The 15,730-nt window shown below is 42.1% G+C and overlaps 1 protein-coding gene across 1 annotated transcript; it reads left to right on the plus strand.

Moving 5' to 3' along the window:
* The first annotated feature begins 1,434 nt into the window (after positions 1–1,434).
* On the plus strand, positions 1,435–15,281 carry NUF2 (NUF2 component of NDC80 kinetochore complex). Its single transcript, XM_065649107.1, has 13 exons — positions 1,435–1,557; positions 2,682–2,756; positions 3,713–3,789; positions 4,475–4,536; positions 5,522–5,619; positions 6,218–6,291; positions 8,078–8,174; positions 9,134–9,196; positions 9,930–10,067; positions 10,969–11,109; positions 11,909–12,084; positions 13,861–13,996; positions 15,045–15,281. The coding sequence occupies exons 1-13, from the start codon at positions 1,435–1,437 to the stop codon at positions 15,192–15,194; spliced, it is 1,410 nt and encodes a 469-aa protein (XP_065505179.1). The 3' UTR covers positions 15,195–15,281.
* Positions 15,282–15,730: the final 449 nt, after the last annotated feature.

Here is a 15,730-nt window from a genome sequence, read left to right on the forward strand (position 1 = left end):
GGTGATGTCAACGGCTTGCAAAAGCCGCTCGGCTTTGGGGACGGTGCCGTGGCCTCACGTGGTGTTGCTCTCGGCTGGATGGAGGCGCGGGGAAGGTGTGCATGGGGTGCAAGCACCCAAAATGCGCAGGGCAGGTGTGAGCGGTGCAAACTTTGTCACAAATGGTGTAAAAACGCAAGAGGTGGTCACACATGCTGGTTAAGCACAAGAGGAAGAGTTTCTTCTTGTGGTTCACCAGGCAATTTAGCACAGAGTAGATTTCATCCCCCGGCAGAATACACTGTTCCAGATCTTTTTCAATCCATTTGTACATCACTCCTTTCACATGTACATCTCTAATTGCATCAGATATGTCCTTGTAAAGATGCAGCTGGTCAAACTCAATGCCATGAGTTATGAAGTAGTCAATGGCTGAAGAGAGCAGTGTCATTTCAGGAAGAGAAAGAATGTCCATAAACTGCTTAAGTGAAGGACCCTTGCCATAGAAGTCCCTCGTCTGGTACAGGGGGATGTGCTGCGTACCACCGCAGAGTTCAGTTACGTCTTCATCAGGCACTGTTTGGAGCCCTCTATATGCTGTCCACAGCTGGACCAAATGGAAAGCATCGATCTTCATCAGAAGACTCTTTTGTACATCATAGTGGCGTCCGCGTATGGCAAACCCTGGAACGTAGTCATACTTCCCAAGCCCTTCTGGATACTTGAATTGTTCTATGAGGATATCTCTGGCCGTGTTGAAAATCCTAGAGTGTAGTAAATTAGAATACTGTGCTAATGCGTAGTGGTAGTCAAAGCCATATATCTCCATATCGCCCAGGCTGATCTCATTGTTAGCGCAGTGCTGCACTGGAGAGGCTTCGTCTCCTTGCAGGACACACGACAAGGCAGCCAAGGGAGACTCGATGATCTGCAGAGGTCCCTTCCAAGCCTAACTGTTCTGTGGCTCTGTGATTGTTCAGGGGCATTGCGGCGGTGGGGAACGACGGGCACCGGGCCGCAAAGGTGCACACACAGGCAGAGATCGTGTTGAGGAAGGAGCGCGGAGCCGGGCAGAGCACAGAGCTGAGCCCGGCCGGGGCGCTCGTTATTAGCCATTGACAACTGACAGGTTTTACAGATACGGGCCTGGACTAAGAGGTTAAACAAGATGTTTTTTCAACAATTGTTGTAGCAAACACACCACACTGGTGCCCGAAGGGGCACTTTCACGCAGCACCCCCGGCCCTCGCTCTCCCTCCCGAACGCCTCAGCGGCGCCGCCCCTAACGGTCACGGGCGGCCGCGCGCCGGGGCGGGGCGGAGCCTCGTCAAGCCCCGCCCCCTTCCCCGCCGGCGCGGCCGCTGATAGGCGGGAGGGGGCGCCCGCCATATTCAAGCTGCGCGCGGCCGGCGGGGCGGTTGGGAGCGCGCGGCGCGGCCGTTGCCCGGCGCCGGAATGGAGGCGTTTACCTTCCCCCGCTACAGCCCCGACGACATCATCAGCTACCTGCGCAGCCACGTCCTGGCGGGCGCCGAGGCCCGCAACCTGGTCAAGGAGGACGTGTTCGACAACCCCAAGGTGCGCCAAGGGGTTCCGGGGAGGCGGCGGTGCAGGGGGAGCCCCGCTGCGCTCGGGCAGCTCCTAATTTTTTTTTTTTTTTTTTTTTTTGTGGAGGGAAGAGCTTTGTCTGTGTGTGCTCGTGGCACCAGAGGTTTCCTTGCACGGCGGTTGGTTCCTCGGCTGCTCGCCCCGCGGTTCGCGCGGTGCGTGGCGGACCCCAGCACTTCTCGCTGCGGTGAGGAGTTTCCCCGGTGTGGCACGTTGGTCTTGGAAGAGCTCAGGGGCTAAATCTAGCGCTTCTCCCCTCTTCAGTTTGCGAGGAGCCCGCTCAAGCCTCGCCAGCAAGGGGGTGGGTTCTCAGGCGGACGAACATGAAATTACAAGGTCCGTCTATTTCAGTCCCGTGGTATAAGCCACTGTGTTCGAACAGGCTCATAGTTTCAACAGCTTCGTTGTTTAACTAATGCCCTTAAGCCCGTCCTGTGAAAAGCATCCTCTCCCCCCGCTTTTCTTTCTTCTGATGGTCTGGCCGTTAACACTAAGGCAGTCTTGTGGTGTCCTTGGCGAAAGAGAAGTGGCTGTAAAGTTGGGTGGGTGTCTGGGCGTGTTTCCTTGCGCTTGTCCCCGCTGGAGGAGCGGGCTGGCCCTGCCTGTTTAGGGAACCGTGGGGGGATCGTTTTTAAGAAGATCTATTTGTCCTGATGGTGCATTAGTGTTATAAATGAATAACTGTTTGGCTTGTAGATGTTTTTTTGGTTTTTTTTTTTTCCTGTCTGTTTTAATGATGAGATGAAGGGCACTCTTTGCTATAGGGTTATAGTTCCTGTAAATTTTTTTTTTTTAAATTTTGGTGTCACTTGGTTTGAAAACTGCTCAGTGAGCAGTAACGTAATGAAAAACAATGAGTGGTTGTGGCAGCGAGGGCTGTAGTTGTCGGAGCTGGTTGCTGTCTCTTATGATTGTATTATGTCACAGTAAGGCTTCAGCTGCAAACCGTTGGAAAGAGAAACTTGTTTGTCTTGGTGGTGGCTCAGTGAAATCAGTTTTCATGTGTTAAAGGCAGAACTACTTTTATGGCCTAGTCTGAGAGCTGTGAACAATCAATCATACGGAATACTGATTCATGCCCTTTCTTCTTGCAGCCTGATGTTTTACGCATGGTTTACATGAGAATCCTGCAGAAGGTGTATGGAATTAGCCTGGAGCATTTCTACATGGTAAGTCTGTAGTGGCAGGTGTAATGAAATATGAAAAGAAAAAACATTGCACTTAACAAATTAAATGTTGAAGTATCTCCCTCTTGCCTTCTCCTTAGCAAATGGCAAGTAGCTTATTGTTTTCCGTGTTATAATTGCATGAATGGGAGCTCAGAAATTCTGCCTCTATTGCAAAAAACTTGTGTGTGAGATGCTGTATATGTCTTTGGCCATGGCTGGAGGAGGGTCTCTGCTTAGATGTTAGACTCATCTAGAAGGAAAGTAAATGTTTCTTTTAAGGTTTGATCATTTCTGCTTCTCCACTATCTGAGACGAAAATAAGGAGAAATGCAGCTGAAGATTAACTGATACCTTGTTGATTAACACTTAACTCCTGTGTCTGTTAGACAAGAACTGATTCCTGAAAGTGAGAATAAGTAGTATTTTCTCATGCCGTTTTTGGATAAACTGAAAGGGAAGCTCATATGTGCACAGGGTAACTCAGTTCTTTACAGGCAATTACATTAGCTGGGATACTGCATTATGAGGTTTAAAATATCAGAAAAAGTGACAGTATACCACTACCCTCTCCTTCCAACTTCTTCATAAAACAGTTGTGTGTGAGTTTTTGGGTAGTTAAAGTAAGAGCTGCTTCCTGTTAGACGTGTAATGCAAAGTCCGTCCTTAGGTACCAGTTTTGAACAAACTAAAACAGAGTTTAGACTGAATTCCAGAGTCTGTCATGTTGCTGCTTTTAGCTATTATCGTCTTTTTATATTTTGACCAGCCAAAACCGACACTTAAAATAGTCTGCTGGTTAACTTGATGGCACTCTTCAGCCACGAGCATGTGTTCCCTGTGGATGGGGAGATGATCCTCAGTGTGTTTAACCTACTTGAAATATCTTATGTTGTGGACATAAATGTGTGTATTTTTAAGTATTCTCTACTTATGCGTTTAATCTCTTTACTGTTTAGATGCCCGTCAACACTGAGATAACGTATCCACAGTTATATGAAGGCTTTCTACCTGTTTGTAATTTGTATGTTCACATGTAAGTAGAAGATTCTGCATCTGTTCAATTGCTATTCCTTGTAAAGGTCCAATTTACTAGAAGTAGCAGGGCTTTATGCATCTTTGGTGTTGCGGTTGTACTGCTTGTTGGTTCTGAGCAAGGTGGAATTTGCATATGAGCAAGGGACAGCAGTGCTTAGAGTAAAATTCTCAGCAGGCAGCCGTCTTGTGAAAATGAATGTGTTAACTAAATAATCCGGCTTCACCAAGATGGAGCGCACATCTATACTTTCAATGTCTAGAGGGTCATCATTACACCTAGAAGAGGGGTTTTAAGTACCTGTTGTGTACATTTGCTGTCTGAATTCTGTGTAGATATCTCTGTTGGAATGGGGTGGGTGTTTGACTTCAAGCTTTGTTTCAGTTATAAGGGGAGAAAAGACTAACACTTAAGTGTAGGTGTTCCTTAATTAAGCTGAAAAGTTGTTCCACAGGCAAGTAATTTGTCTATAGAAATCTCTTTGAGATGCTGTAAGAATACACATTTTTAATGCTGATCTGTGTGTAGAGTCCTACTGTGTTATTTTCCTGAGACTTACCGTTATGTGCTTGCTGTACATATGCTCTGGGATGAGAGGACAAGTTCTGGTTTTTAGTAAATGGATTTAGCATAAAAACTGAGTAATGGTCACTGCAGATAAGGTTTTATTTTGTTTTCCTTGCAGGCAGCGCTTACTTTCGGTGTGCCAGATTATGGATTTTCAAATTGATGATATTTTAAACCCAAGTAAGAAAATGCATTTTAATCCTTGTGTTTCCTGGGGTGGTGGGTGTCACTTGATATCCAGGTGCTTTTTCTGTTTGGTGGAGAATTGTCCCTGGCTTCCAGCTTGTATGCACAGGCACATCACAAAAAGAGCCATTTAACCAACCTCCTTGCCATTCTTGTGCTATATTGCCATACACAGCTACTCTTGCGGCCCTTGCTGTGGCCCTTGGACAAACTGGTTCTAATGAGCAGTTCTCCTCCTTATTCCTTACACAGGCTAATCCAGTTCTTTAACTGAGGGGAGTTCTGCATGCGACAAGTCTGTTGAACAGCTGGTCTGGAGAGCAGTCTGTGACATACTTGAAATAGTATAAGAATAGGTGGTAACGAAAATTATCCTGACAACTCTGGCATGCTGTAGGTTTTTCTTATGCTGGTGCCTGTGTGGGAAGCAGTTTAATTTTTGCTTCACTATTTTCAATATCTAGGAGTGATGATTCTGGTACAACAAAAACAGCTTAGTAAAGGCTATTCTGAAGAACTCTTCTGGCTCTGCCTTGTCTCAGACATTCAAAGCCTTCGTAATCATCTTTCACAAAGCTTGCTTGGAATAGAGCCAAAAAGTCCCTGCAGTTCGAACTGCTGTCTTCCGTTAGCCTGATAGTTACAGTGAGGCTCTGTCTTCAGACCTGTAGTTGAAGATCGATACGCTTTCTCCCCGACTTCTGTTTTAATGGGAAGCTGTATGTTGATAGTCTTTCTCTTAGATGCCATTTTCGTTTGTGAAATTGCATAGAACTGCTAAGACATTGGAGATTCGTAGCTTGGTGCTAGTTTTTGTGTACTCAGTGAGATCTTTGCAAGGCGAGTAGGGGAAGAACTAATTTGGACTCTGTTTTGTAATTTCTGTCTCTTCTCTGAATTATGTTTTGCCCAAATTTTTCTAAGCAATGGCAATGCATGTGGAAACCAGAATACTGATGGCTTCTAATTCCTATTTCAGAAACAAAGAGGACAGCTCGCTTTTTGAGCGGCATTCTCAACTTTGTGAATTTCAGAGAATTCCGACGTGAGGCTTACTTGGAGTTACAGCAGAACTATGTAAGATTGGGTGCCATGTTACTCCAGATACCTACTTAAGGATAATGTTAACTTGGAACTGGGAACATAAAGATTGTGGGGTTTTTTTTAATCACATGTTTAAATATTGCATTTGAATCTTCAGTGTTGCTGAGTAATACAGAAAGGTAGTAGTTTAATATTATGTAAAATTTGTACAGCTGTATTACACGTTATAAGCTTGCACAGCTATTGTAAACGGTTTAAGAAAAACCTTGGCAAAGCCCTTGAGGAAACATGTCAGTTTAGAAGAGTGGATGAGTTTGTCGATATTGTCAAGGTTTCTGTATGACCATGACCAAGTTATTACTTGGGCTATTATCTGAATTTTTTTTCCAGTAACTTATTTGATAGTTTAGCCTGGTAAGCAAAGGTCTGACACCTCACATCATTTGGAGAAAAGATAAATGTAAGTCATGGGGCTGAAGTGGGAATTGCAGGTGGCTTCTCTTCTGAATATCTAAGTAGTTTAGAGAGAGTGCATTTCATGTGAAAAAATGATGAGCAGGTTTCTAATAGAAGCCCAGAAAGAAACCATATTCCTTTAAAATAAAAAAAATCTCCAAATATTAATTTGCAGAAACTGGCTATGGAGAAACGCCAACAACTGGAGGCTTCAAATCAGGAGGCAGCAATGAAACTGGAGAAACTGAAGTGAGTATGAGGAGTAAGCACTGAGAGATGCACTACTTGACTTGGCTGTTGTTCCTGTTCAGTGCACACGATCTGGACAGGCTGAATTGACAGGCTGAGGTCAATTGTATGAGATTCAACAACACTAAATGCTGGATGCTGCACTTGGGTCATAACAACCCCATGCAATGCTACAGGATTGGGGAAGAGTGGCTGGAAAGCTGCCTGATGCAAAAGCATCTGGGGGTGCTTGTCAACAGAAGCTGAATATGAGCCAGCAGTGTGCCCAGGTGGCCAAGAATGCCACCAGCATCCTGGCTTGTATCTGCACTAGTGCGGCCAGCAGGACCAGGGCGATGGTGAGGTTGCACCTCGAATCCTGGATTCAGTTTTGAGCTTCTCACTACAGGAAAGTCCTTGAGGTGCTGCAGCAAGTTCAGAGAAGGGGCTGGAGCACAAGTGTGATGGGAGCGGCTGAGGGAGCCTGGGGGGTTCAGCCTGGAGAACAGGAGCTGAGGGGAGACCTTCTGATCTCTGAACTGCCTGAAAGGAGCTTGGAGCCAGGGGGCTTGGTCTCTTCTCCCAAATAACGAGTGATAGGACGAGAGGAAACGGCCTCAAGTTGTGCCAGGGGAGATTTAGATTCGATATTGAGAGTAATTTCTACCCAGAAAGGGTTGTTGGGCATTGGAACAGGCTGCCCAGGACAGTGGTGGCATCACCATCCCTGGAGGGGTTTAAAAGATGTGTAGATGCGGTTCTTAGGGACACAGTTTAGTGGTGAACTTGGCAGCATTAGCTTAATGGTTGGACTTGAACTTAAGAGTCTCTTCAAACCTAAATGATTCTCTGATTCTATAAGGAGTGTCTGAACAGGAACTGAGTAGCTGAGCTGTGTTATCAGACAGAATTGTTTGATAACTACTATAGGAACTTTTAATTTGAGCTGACTTGACTTCTTTGGCTCCTTTCTGACTACTTTGCTGGTTAGCCTCCCCAGGGAATAAGCCAGAAAATATAGAGGTGCTGCTGTTGGGTTGCACTCAGCTATAGAAGTAGCTCTACTGGCATTAGGCTAGAAGAGTTCCTTGCAGAAAATAAAAATGTGACTTTGAGCGTGTGTGGATGCTTTAAGATACTGTATTTTGTATGTTGGGGACTACGATGAAACTTTTTGCTGTTAGAGTTAGTTTTTAGTGATATGTCTTTATCTTTAGCTATAGGAAGCCTATCTTTAACTTAATAGATGGGTAAAATTGGCTTCCTTAGTTTTTTGTCATGTTTGCCCCATTCTCTGTTTCAGGCCATTTAGTCCTGTGTCTTTGCACCGTTAAGTTTTGGTTTTTGCTTGTGCATAATAGGATGCAGAGATGGCTGGCTTCCAAAATAGTGGTTTTTTCTTTGATAGCTGCTCTTGGTATGTGCTAGACAGGAGGTTCTCTAGTTAGCTATAGGTCTACCCTTATACAAGTTGTTTCTATGGCAGGTAATACTATGCAAATATCAAATGAAAATCACAACAAAAATTGGTAGAAGCGTTGTTCTTTTGTGTTTTGCTTAGCACTGTCTTTAAATTTAGTCCTCTGTTTTGCTTGTACCACTTCTTGCCAAAATAGCTCTTTAGATTATACTTCGACTATGAAATCCTACAAGCAAAGGACAGCAAGGTCTATTGATTGAGACTCTTGCCCTATTTATTAAAGTTACTGATTGTAAGCTCTTTAGAGAGAGTGGTTGTTTTATCTACTGTACTCTGACCTGACTATAGTGATGCTGAAACTGTCCAATATCTTTATTTTTTGCTTAGCACCATTCCAGTTGAACATCAAGCAGAGGTCAAGCAACTGACAGAAGATATTAGAGAGCTGGAGCAGCTACTAAGGCAAGACTATCGTCGGAAGCAAGTATGATCTTGTTATGTATTTCTCTGAAATGCTGCTGTGGCTTCTGATCATAGGTTTCCTTATTCCTGTTGATTTTGTTCCCCTCCTGTTTCTACAAATGATAAAGGAGAGTTTTCTGATATAAAACGAAGGTCATCACAGTGCAATGTCTTGTCTAATCGGTAGCACCAACTCTTCATTTCACTGTAAGGAATGTGAAACATACTTGAAATCAGGGAATACAAAGGTGTAATAGACTCTTTTTGAGATGTGTTACTGCAATGACTTGGGTGATACCTGTGTTACTGTTCAGGAGTGTGTTGTGTATGTTTCCTTGTGGAATTTCTTTGTTTTCCACCTGAATTTGAAGAATTGGAATTGGAGGTATGAGCCATGGCAGGAAAGGAGGCCTAAGAAGGGTCACCTGAGGGAATGCCTGGCAAAAATAGTAGGGTTGATTGCAGGGGTAACTTGTCAGCAATGGCAACTTGCCTCTAAGGCCTCATAGGTAACTTTTTCAGCTGTTTTGGAAAAGAAAACAAACACACAAAAAATCTGTAGTTAGTTTTTTTTCTTATGTTAAGTCCTATCTCTACTATTAATATTATTAACCATGTGTTTGACCTCTATGCTATTTGGGATCTTGTATCAACTTAGTTTTTTTCTCAAGACCAGTGCTTCTGGTGAAGGATGTTGTGTGTTTAACAGTGCCAGGGTCAGTAAGAATAGAGGCAGTCCATCTCTTATCCCTGTTCCTAGTTACCTATTGCTGGCTGCATCCCTAGTGATCCCAGTGGCTTTCGTGATGATTATCTTCTTACCCGTCTTTTACATTTTACAGATAGCAATTTTGTCTGCTGCTTATGGCACTCCAAAGAAACTATATTTGAGATTTCTCTTGTAGACAGATCTGTGACAGAAGGGTAAAGGAGGTAGCAGTTGTAGAGATGCTTATTTAAAGTTTGTTGCTTGTTTTTTAGACAGCTTTGCAAGAAGTGATTTCGCAAAAGAAGACAGATATTGCAGAGAGGGCCCGAAAGCTGGTAAGTACACCTCTGTGTAAGCTGTAGCTTACATCTCAGATCAACTAAGAGAGATCTTTCTAGGATCAAATTATGATGTTCAAGTGGTGATTAGTTGGTGTGTTTTTAACTGATTTGGCTTCAGTTTTTTTTCTTCCCATGGCAGCTTTACTGCAGTAGCTTGTTTTATTGTTAACTTTAAATACGCATCTCTGCAATGTAAAACTCTGTGTTCAGGAAGCTGATCTGGACTTCTGAGAAGCTGTGGGCTTACCTTGGGTGCATAGAATGGCTAATGAGGCAGCTGCTGACCTACCTGGTGGGGACAAAACAGGAGATTTTTGAGAAGTCATGCAGGAGCTTGTTACTCCTCTTCTAGGCTAATATATCTGGCTCTGAAACCCTGCAGTGACTGCCTGGGTTGCCCTCAGTGAGGGGTTCTGAAGGAGAGAGCTGCTAGTAATACACACTAACTAGCAGGTTTTTTGTGGAGTACTAGTTAATTGCTATTCTTGTGACTTAGTGTTGCACACCAGTAAGCACGCTCAGGGAGAAAAATGGACTGTTAACTGCTTTGATTTGGAATGTTAATGCTATTTAGAGGAATTTATTTTTAAAACAAACTTTCTAATGAGGAATGACTTAGAACAGAGAAAAGAACCTGTCTAACCAAAAGATCCAGGCAAAGCATCCCTCACAATTCCTCTTTGTTCACCTAATCGTTAATATTGAAAATGTTTGTCTTGTTAACTAGAATGAGCTTAAAGTGACAATGGCTACTTTGAAAGAAGAACAAGAGCAGCTGAAATCAAAAATAGTGGAGAGTCCAGAGGAACTGAAAAATTACAAAGAACTGATGAAAGAGACTGTTAAGAAACTGAAGAAATCCAAGGTGAGGTTTTCCTCAGTCCACACAAGGAGGTATTCTGTTATAAAAAGCACATGTTTTACTGAACTGTCATAATCTGGAGCTATTTCTTGAATGACTTATACTTCTAGTCAAAAATCAACAAACAGTAACTAGTCTGAAAGGAAATCACAACTTCTGAGAAAAACAAAAAAACACCTACAACCAATTTTCAGTTGCGTTGGTGGCTTTTTTGGGGTGTGGATTTTTTTTCAATCAGGATTGCAGTCACTACTGCTTTGTCCTGGATGAGTAACTGTTTATTTGTGAAACTAGATGTAGAACTCTTGAATCTATACTCAACCTGTCTGGCTGTTATCTCTCAAGAGATGACAATATTTTGGCAGTTCACAAATGTCCTTGGATTTAGAACACATACTACATAGTGTTTCTGTTATCATTCCATATTTCTGGAATTGGTGGCTCTCTCCACTAGTATGCTGAACAGAGTTCTCTTCCTAGCTTTTTTTTTAATAGTAATGTCAAGTCTTTCAATGTTTGTAGTTCATGATTGTTCATATGTCAGTGAAACTTGCATAACTTTGTCTCCCTGTGTATTTTTGTTCCAAAGGTGTGAACTTTATTACTGTAATTCCAGGCATCTGTTTTTATAATGCTTTACATAACTCCCAGTGTATAATTTCTTCACTGTACAGTTTTTTCTGTTCTGAAAGCTCTTCTGATGAGCTAGTTAGTTCAGAGTAAAACAATTGCATGTCACTTTTCCTGTGCTTTCCAAGTAAAAAAAAATATATATACAAACTGAAGGTCTCATTTCACTAACTACTTAGAGGGAGTGGGTACAAAAAGTCAATATGTATTAATACTACACAAAATAAATGCTGAACTCCAAAGCTGGCTTATTAATAGTCTTTTCTCTTTAAAGCAAGAAGTTATTGAGAAATATGAAGTTTATAGAGACCTAGTTGAGGTTCTGCCGTCATGCCAACAAGAGGTGCAATTATATCAAAAGAAGATGGAAAGACAAGGAGCAAATGTGGAGAGACTGGCCAGTGTCTTAGCAGAGGTTTGTATTATCCAGATTAGATCTGGTTAGGGAGAACTTTGTCTAAGCAAGATAGGTGATCATAATCAAATGTCTGTATTGCGAAAGTTCCCGCCTCCCCTCTTCTCCAAAAATAAAGAATTTGGATAACTTCAAAATCTCGTTCTTAAACACATCAGTAACACAGAGCTGCTGCTTTGCTGCATGCCACTAGCTAATATACTGTTGACCACTTTTAATAGTCAAAGCCTTTGTTACCATAGAAACCTGACCTAAAATAGTTTGAACTGTCTTGGGCTTGTTGGCAGGAAATGGTGGAAGAATAGTGAGATCAAGTTTCTTCTGCCTAGAGAGCAGAAACTAAGGGCAAAAAATGAATACTTGAAGAAGAGTCATGTGTTAAATGACTTTAATTTTATTAGTGTTACTAAACCAGCCTTTCCCTGATGCAAGGTTTGTTGCAACACAGTACTTTGCTATTTGCTACTCAGTTTTGGGAGAATGCAATTTTTAGAAGCATTTCAAAAATAGTATGCAGTCTTTTGGAGGATTTGTATAGCACGTGTTCAAATCACACTTGGCTGAGAGCTATAGCAAAACTCACAGTAACTTCTGAAAATGATTCAAAGTCATGGGATCTTAACTTGGATGTATTTAGAATCGGATAAGGACTAGGGAACTGGGATTTAACTGGGAGAATTAGTTAGCAATTAGATCTTCAAAAAGCAGAAAGCTAGTTCTAATCTCAGTAAATTAACAGGGTGTGCTGTTTCAATTATCTTTCCTCCATTTAATTCATTTCAATACTTATGTTCTCTAGGTCAGAAATCTGGAGGACCAGCTTGAGAATGCTCATATAGAGCTGAAAAAGGCAAAGACAGATGAAATGTCCTTAAAGAGACTGGTCACTGCAAAACATGAGAAACTGTCTACACTTGAAATAAGGAGAGAAAAGAAGCGTGAAGAAGTTGAGCAATATAAGCACACTATATTTGAGTATGGATGAGTTGACACTGCTGCCTGATATTATTTTATGTCTTTGTTATGTGCTACCAAAATTCTTGTCTGGTACAAACACCTAGCTTAACAATAAGAAGAAAATGAGTGATATGGGATAGCTTTGCGTGAAGACCAGTAGTGCTGCAGGCAGGGACTTAGGGTCTCAAATCAATAATTGCAATGTGACTTGACAGCAATTCTTTTATTGGAGCACTAATTTAATTTATAATGCTTATTCTTGATTCTTTTATCTTATTAAAGAGAATGTCACATTGGGATAATTTTCCAACTTATCAGACTTCAACAAAGCCCCATTTGCCTTTCATGAATTTTTCATAATTTCCCTTGCCACTTTTGCTCGTTATCAAAGATGTTTGAGACCCATGGGGAAATGGGGCTCGTATCTCGGAGGAGTATTATCCTGACACGATGCTTCTAAAACAAAAGCAAAAGTGTCATTTGATCAAAGCCTCTCAGCCCATCTTCCTTCCTACCACATACTAAAGGCAAGCGGCAAGGCAGTGTTTACAGCACAGCAGTCGCTTCAGCAGCAGCAAACTGCAGTGTTGTAAGGTCATGGCTTCACTGTGAGATTGGAAGTGCTGAACTCTTATAGAGAAAGCTTATTAGATAACTTTTTTTTTTTTTTTGCTGCATGGATAGGAAAGGGAGTATGGAAAACTATTAGCTGGGTAGATTAACTATGATGGGAGAGAGCTTTTTCCATATAGCTGAGAGATTCAACTAAGATTTAGTCATTCTGAAAGGCTTGTGTGGTGTGTAGAATGGCAGTGAGATTTGCAGGCTTCCTTTGCTTTTCATCCAGTGTATTGTACCAGCTAAATGAGATTAATTAAAGTTACTTTTCCTTCCAAATAATGAATGAAAATAATGTAATGTGATGCTCCTTTATGTGAAGTTGCTGATTTATGTTTTTAATGTGTTGGATATTGCCCTTGAGTGATACAATTAGATGCTTTGATAAGAAAGAGGGCATGGGAGGTAACCTTGAGTTGAAAAAGCATTTTTGCCAGTGAATAAGAGAATGTGTCCTGACTCTTCCCTTTAATCGGAAGATGTAAGAAGGCTCTTTCTAAGTATGAGTGACTTCAGCCATTCTTTAGAGAAGGCAACTGTTACAGTTCCAGCTGTAATTATTGTACAAGTGCTTACTATAAACTGGTAGGTGGTTTTGCACTTGAAATCAGAGTAAATCTTCTGTTCCCTTTGATTATATGGCAGCTCACAGCTGGAGCAATCTGAATTTACCTACAAGCTGGGGAAATACTATTTGGTCTTTATTTGCTATGCAGTGAAATGATGGCCTGGAAGTTGCAGATAACATACACAGATGTCTAGGACTGGCGGGAGGGGATCTGAGGCTAAGGAAAATGTGTAGCTTCCACTTATGCTGAAACAGAGTGCTTTAAAGGTGATCTAGTGGCTGGCCTTTAGGCTGGGCTCTTCACTGACACCTGTACCGCGCTACACAAAAGCAGGAAAATGCAGTGTCCAGATGTCAGAGAGTTGCCTTGACTTGCATCAGCTGAGGATCTTCAACATACTCCTTTAACTCCACTTTGAATTTCACTTCTTGTACCTAAGTTCTAGTTTAAGAATGGTTCAAGTTTCCAAGCAAGTAAATGCTGTACAGCGTGGCTTCTAGAAGCTGCTAGTTTCATGCTTATAAAATGAAAACTCTGCTTGTGGTGGGGTTAAGTTTAATCTGGGATTAGTCATGTCTCAGTACTAACTTTTTCCCCCCACTTTTAGATATTGTGACAAACTGCAGGAGAAGAGGGGTGCTGTCTGTGATAAAGTGACAGCTATTGAAAAGGAAAAACAAAATGCAAGATTCAAAATTCAGCAGTTGAAGGAGAATGCTGAAAAAGAAGAAATGAAAGCCAAGGTGAGGTGTTTTTGTGTGGTGTCCCTTTTTTTTTTTTTTTTGAGGAATTCTGCTTGTTATTCTCAAAACTGATTTTTAACTTGGACTGTGTAGAAAAAGGAACATTTACCCTAAAAACAAATAGTCTGTACAGGTGGTGGTTTGGGTGGATAGTGGGAGGGAGAGCACATCCTGCTTGTGGTGTAACTGGGTTTGTGCTAGGGCTTGTGCTCATCTTTGCAGGCTGTACGTGGCCCTCAGGAGAAATGGGGTTTGCAGACCTGTAGGAAAAGATTCTGGAATGGTGTGATTGCGCAGTGTTTTGGGAGGTGAAATTAAACTCGTCTTCCCACCTATGCCTGTAGCAGATACTGTGCTAGTTCTGTGATGTCTGTTTTTTGTATCGTGGTACTTCCAGCTCTACGCAGTTGTAAGCAGTGGATTTTTTTTTTTTTTTGGCCCCTGCAACCTGACCTGTGGGGCTTTAAAATTCTGTTGTAGTGATGGCCAGTACTGGAATCCTCTTGACAGTCCCCCTCAAATCCAGGATGTCACAAACCCTTTCTTCCTAGGTTTTCAGGAAGATGTATGTCTAGCTCAGCTTTGGAAAGAGAGGGAGATCCTGATGGGTTGAGAGTAGGGGATGACAGTCTGCCTGGAGGGTCTCATCCTATCTGTTCATTACTGAAGTACTATCCATGCTGGGAGGACAATGGTGGCAGTCACGGTGGCAGAGACCTCGGTGACACAGGTTAACATATAGTAGTGTGAATACTGAGCTAGTGCTGTGGTGTTTTATTTTTTTGACAATCTTAGTATTGTCACCTCTAGAGTTACAACAGAATTGCGACATTGGGATTTTTACTTGTGCCTGCTCTTGTTCTTCTGATGTTTTGTAACTTCTCTGTGTTCTGTGAATGCTGCTGCTTAAGCCTGGGATGAGTTACCTTTGAAATCACTTGAGACCACCAGACTGCTCTCATTTAAGTACTTATGAAGCAGAAATGTTAACTTTGCTGATGGATGTTTTGTTTTGTTTTTGTTCCCCCCCTTTATCTGCTCTTTCTAGGAAATATCCCGAAATTTGAAGGCTGGGTTGGAGAAGTTTCATGACTCTCTCATTAAGACAGCAGAAAGTTATGCAGCCTCAAGAGAAGAAAAAATTGCTGAACTGAAGAAGGGGCTGCTTAGACTTCAGACTTCTGGAAGTAGTTCTTAGACCTGTTTTCACTTGTATTCCACTTCTCATGTCAGTCCAGTCTATATCCCAGCTTGACAAGATACAGGAAGCCAAGCATTCCTTAACTGCTCTGATAATTTCTGGGTTATCGGTTATCTTTCTTTTTCGGTGGTGCTATACACATTCAAAGTAAACTCCTGTGACTTGGTATTGTGTAAGTAGAACGGTCATATCTGCTTTCTCATAAAGACAGGTCAGAGGTTGTGTTCTGCCGCTTGGATGTTACAGCAGCTCTTGGGAAAGAGATTCTCAAAAGCTTCAAATAGTTACTAGAAGGAATTACTCCAGCCAGCAGGTAATTTTGATGGGATAAGCTTACTGTCCTTCAGGTAACTGCTTATAAATATTAAGATACTTTCTCTAGAGAGGTCATGCTTGCATATCCCAGTGATTAGGAATCTGTAGGACAATGAAAATGCTAGGTTCTGGTTCCTCCTCTTGGGTTTTGCAACACCAGCTGTTGGGTAAAACAAAAGGCCACAATTCATGAAGAAGCAAAACTTCTTATTTCCAGT

The sequence above is a fragment of the Caloenas nicobarica genome, chromosome 20 (assembly GCF_036013445.1).
Source record: "Caloenas nicobarica isolate bCalNic1 chromosome 20, bCalNic1.hap1, whole genome shotgun sequence".
In the NCBI taxonomy this organism is placed as follows: Eukaryota; Metazoa; Chordata; class Aves; order Columbiformes; family Columbidae; genus Caloenas; species Caloenas nicobarica.

What these genes read in the sequence shown, in the direction of transcription:
- NUF2 (XM_065649107.1), top strand. Translation starts at nt 1,435, where the DNA reads ATGGAGGCGTTTACCTTCCCCCGCTACAGCCCCGACGACATCATCAGC. An exon ending in GCCTGGAGCATTTCTACATG is followed by an intron (nt 2,757 to 3,712) that starts GTAAGTCTGTAG and finishes TTTACTGTTTAG; the next exon opens with ATGCCCGTCAACACTGAGAT. An exon ending in TGGCCAGTGTCTTAGCAGAG is followed by an intron (nt 11,110 to 11,908) that starts GTTTGTATTATC and finishes TATGTTCTCTAG; the next exon opens with GTCAGAAATCTGGAGGACCA.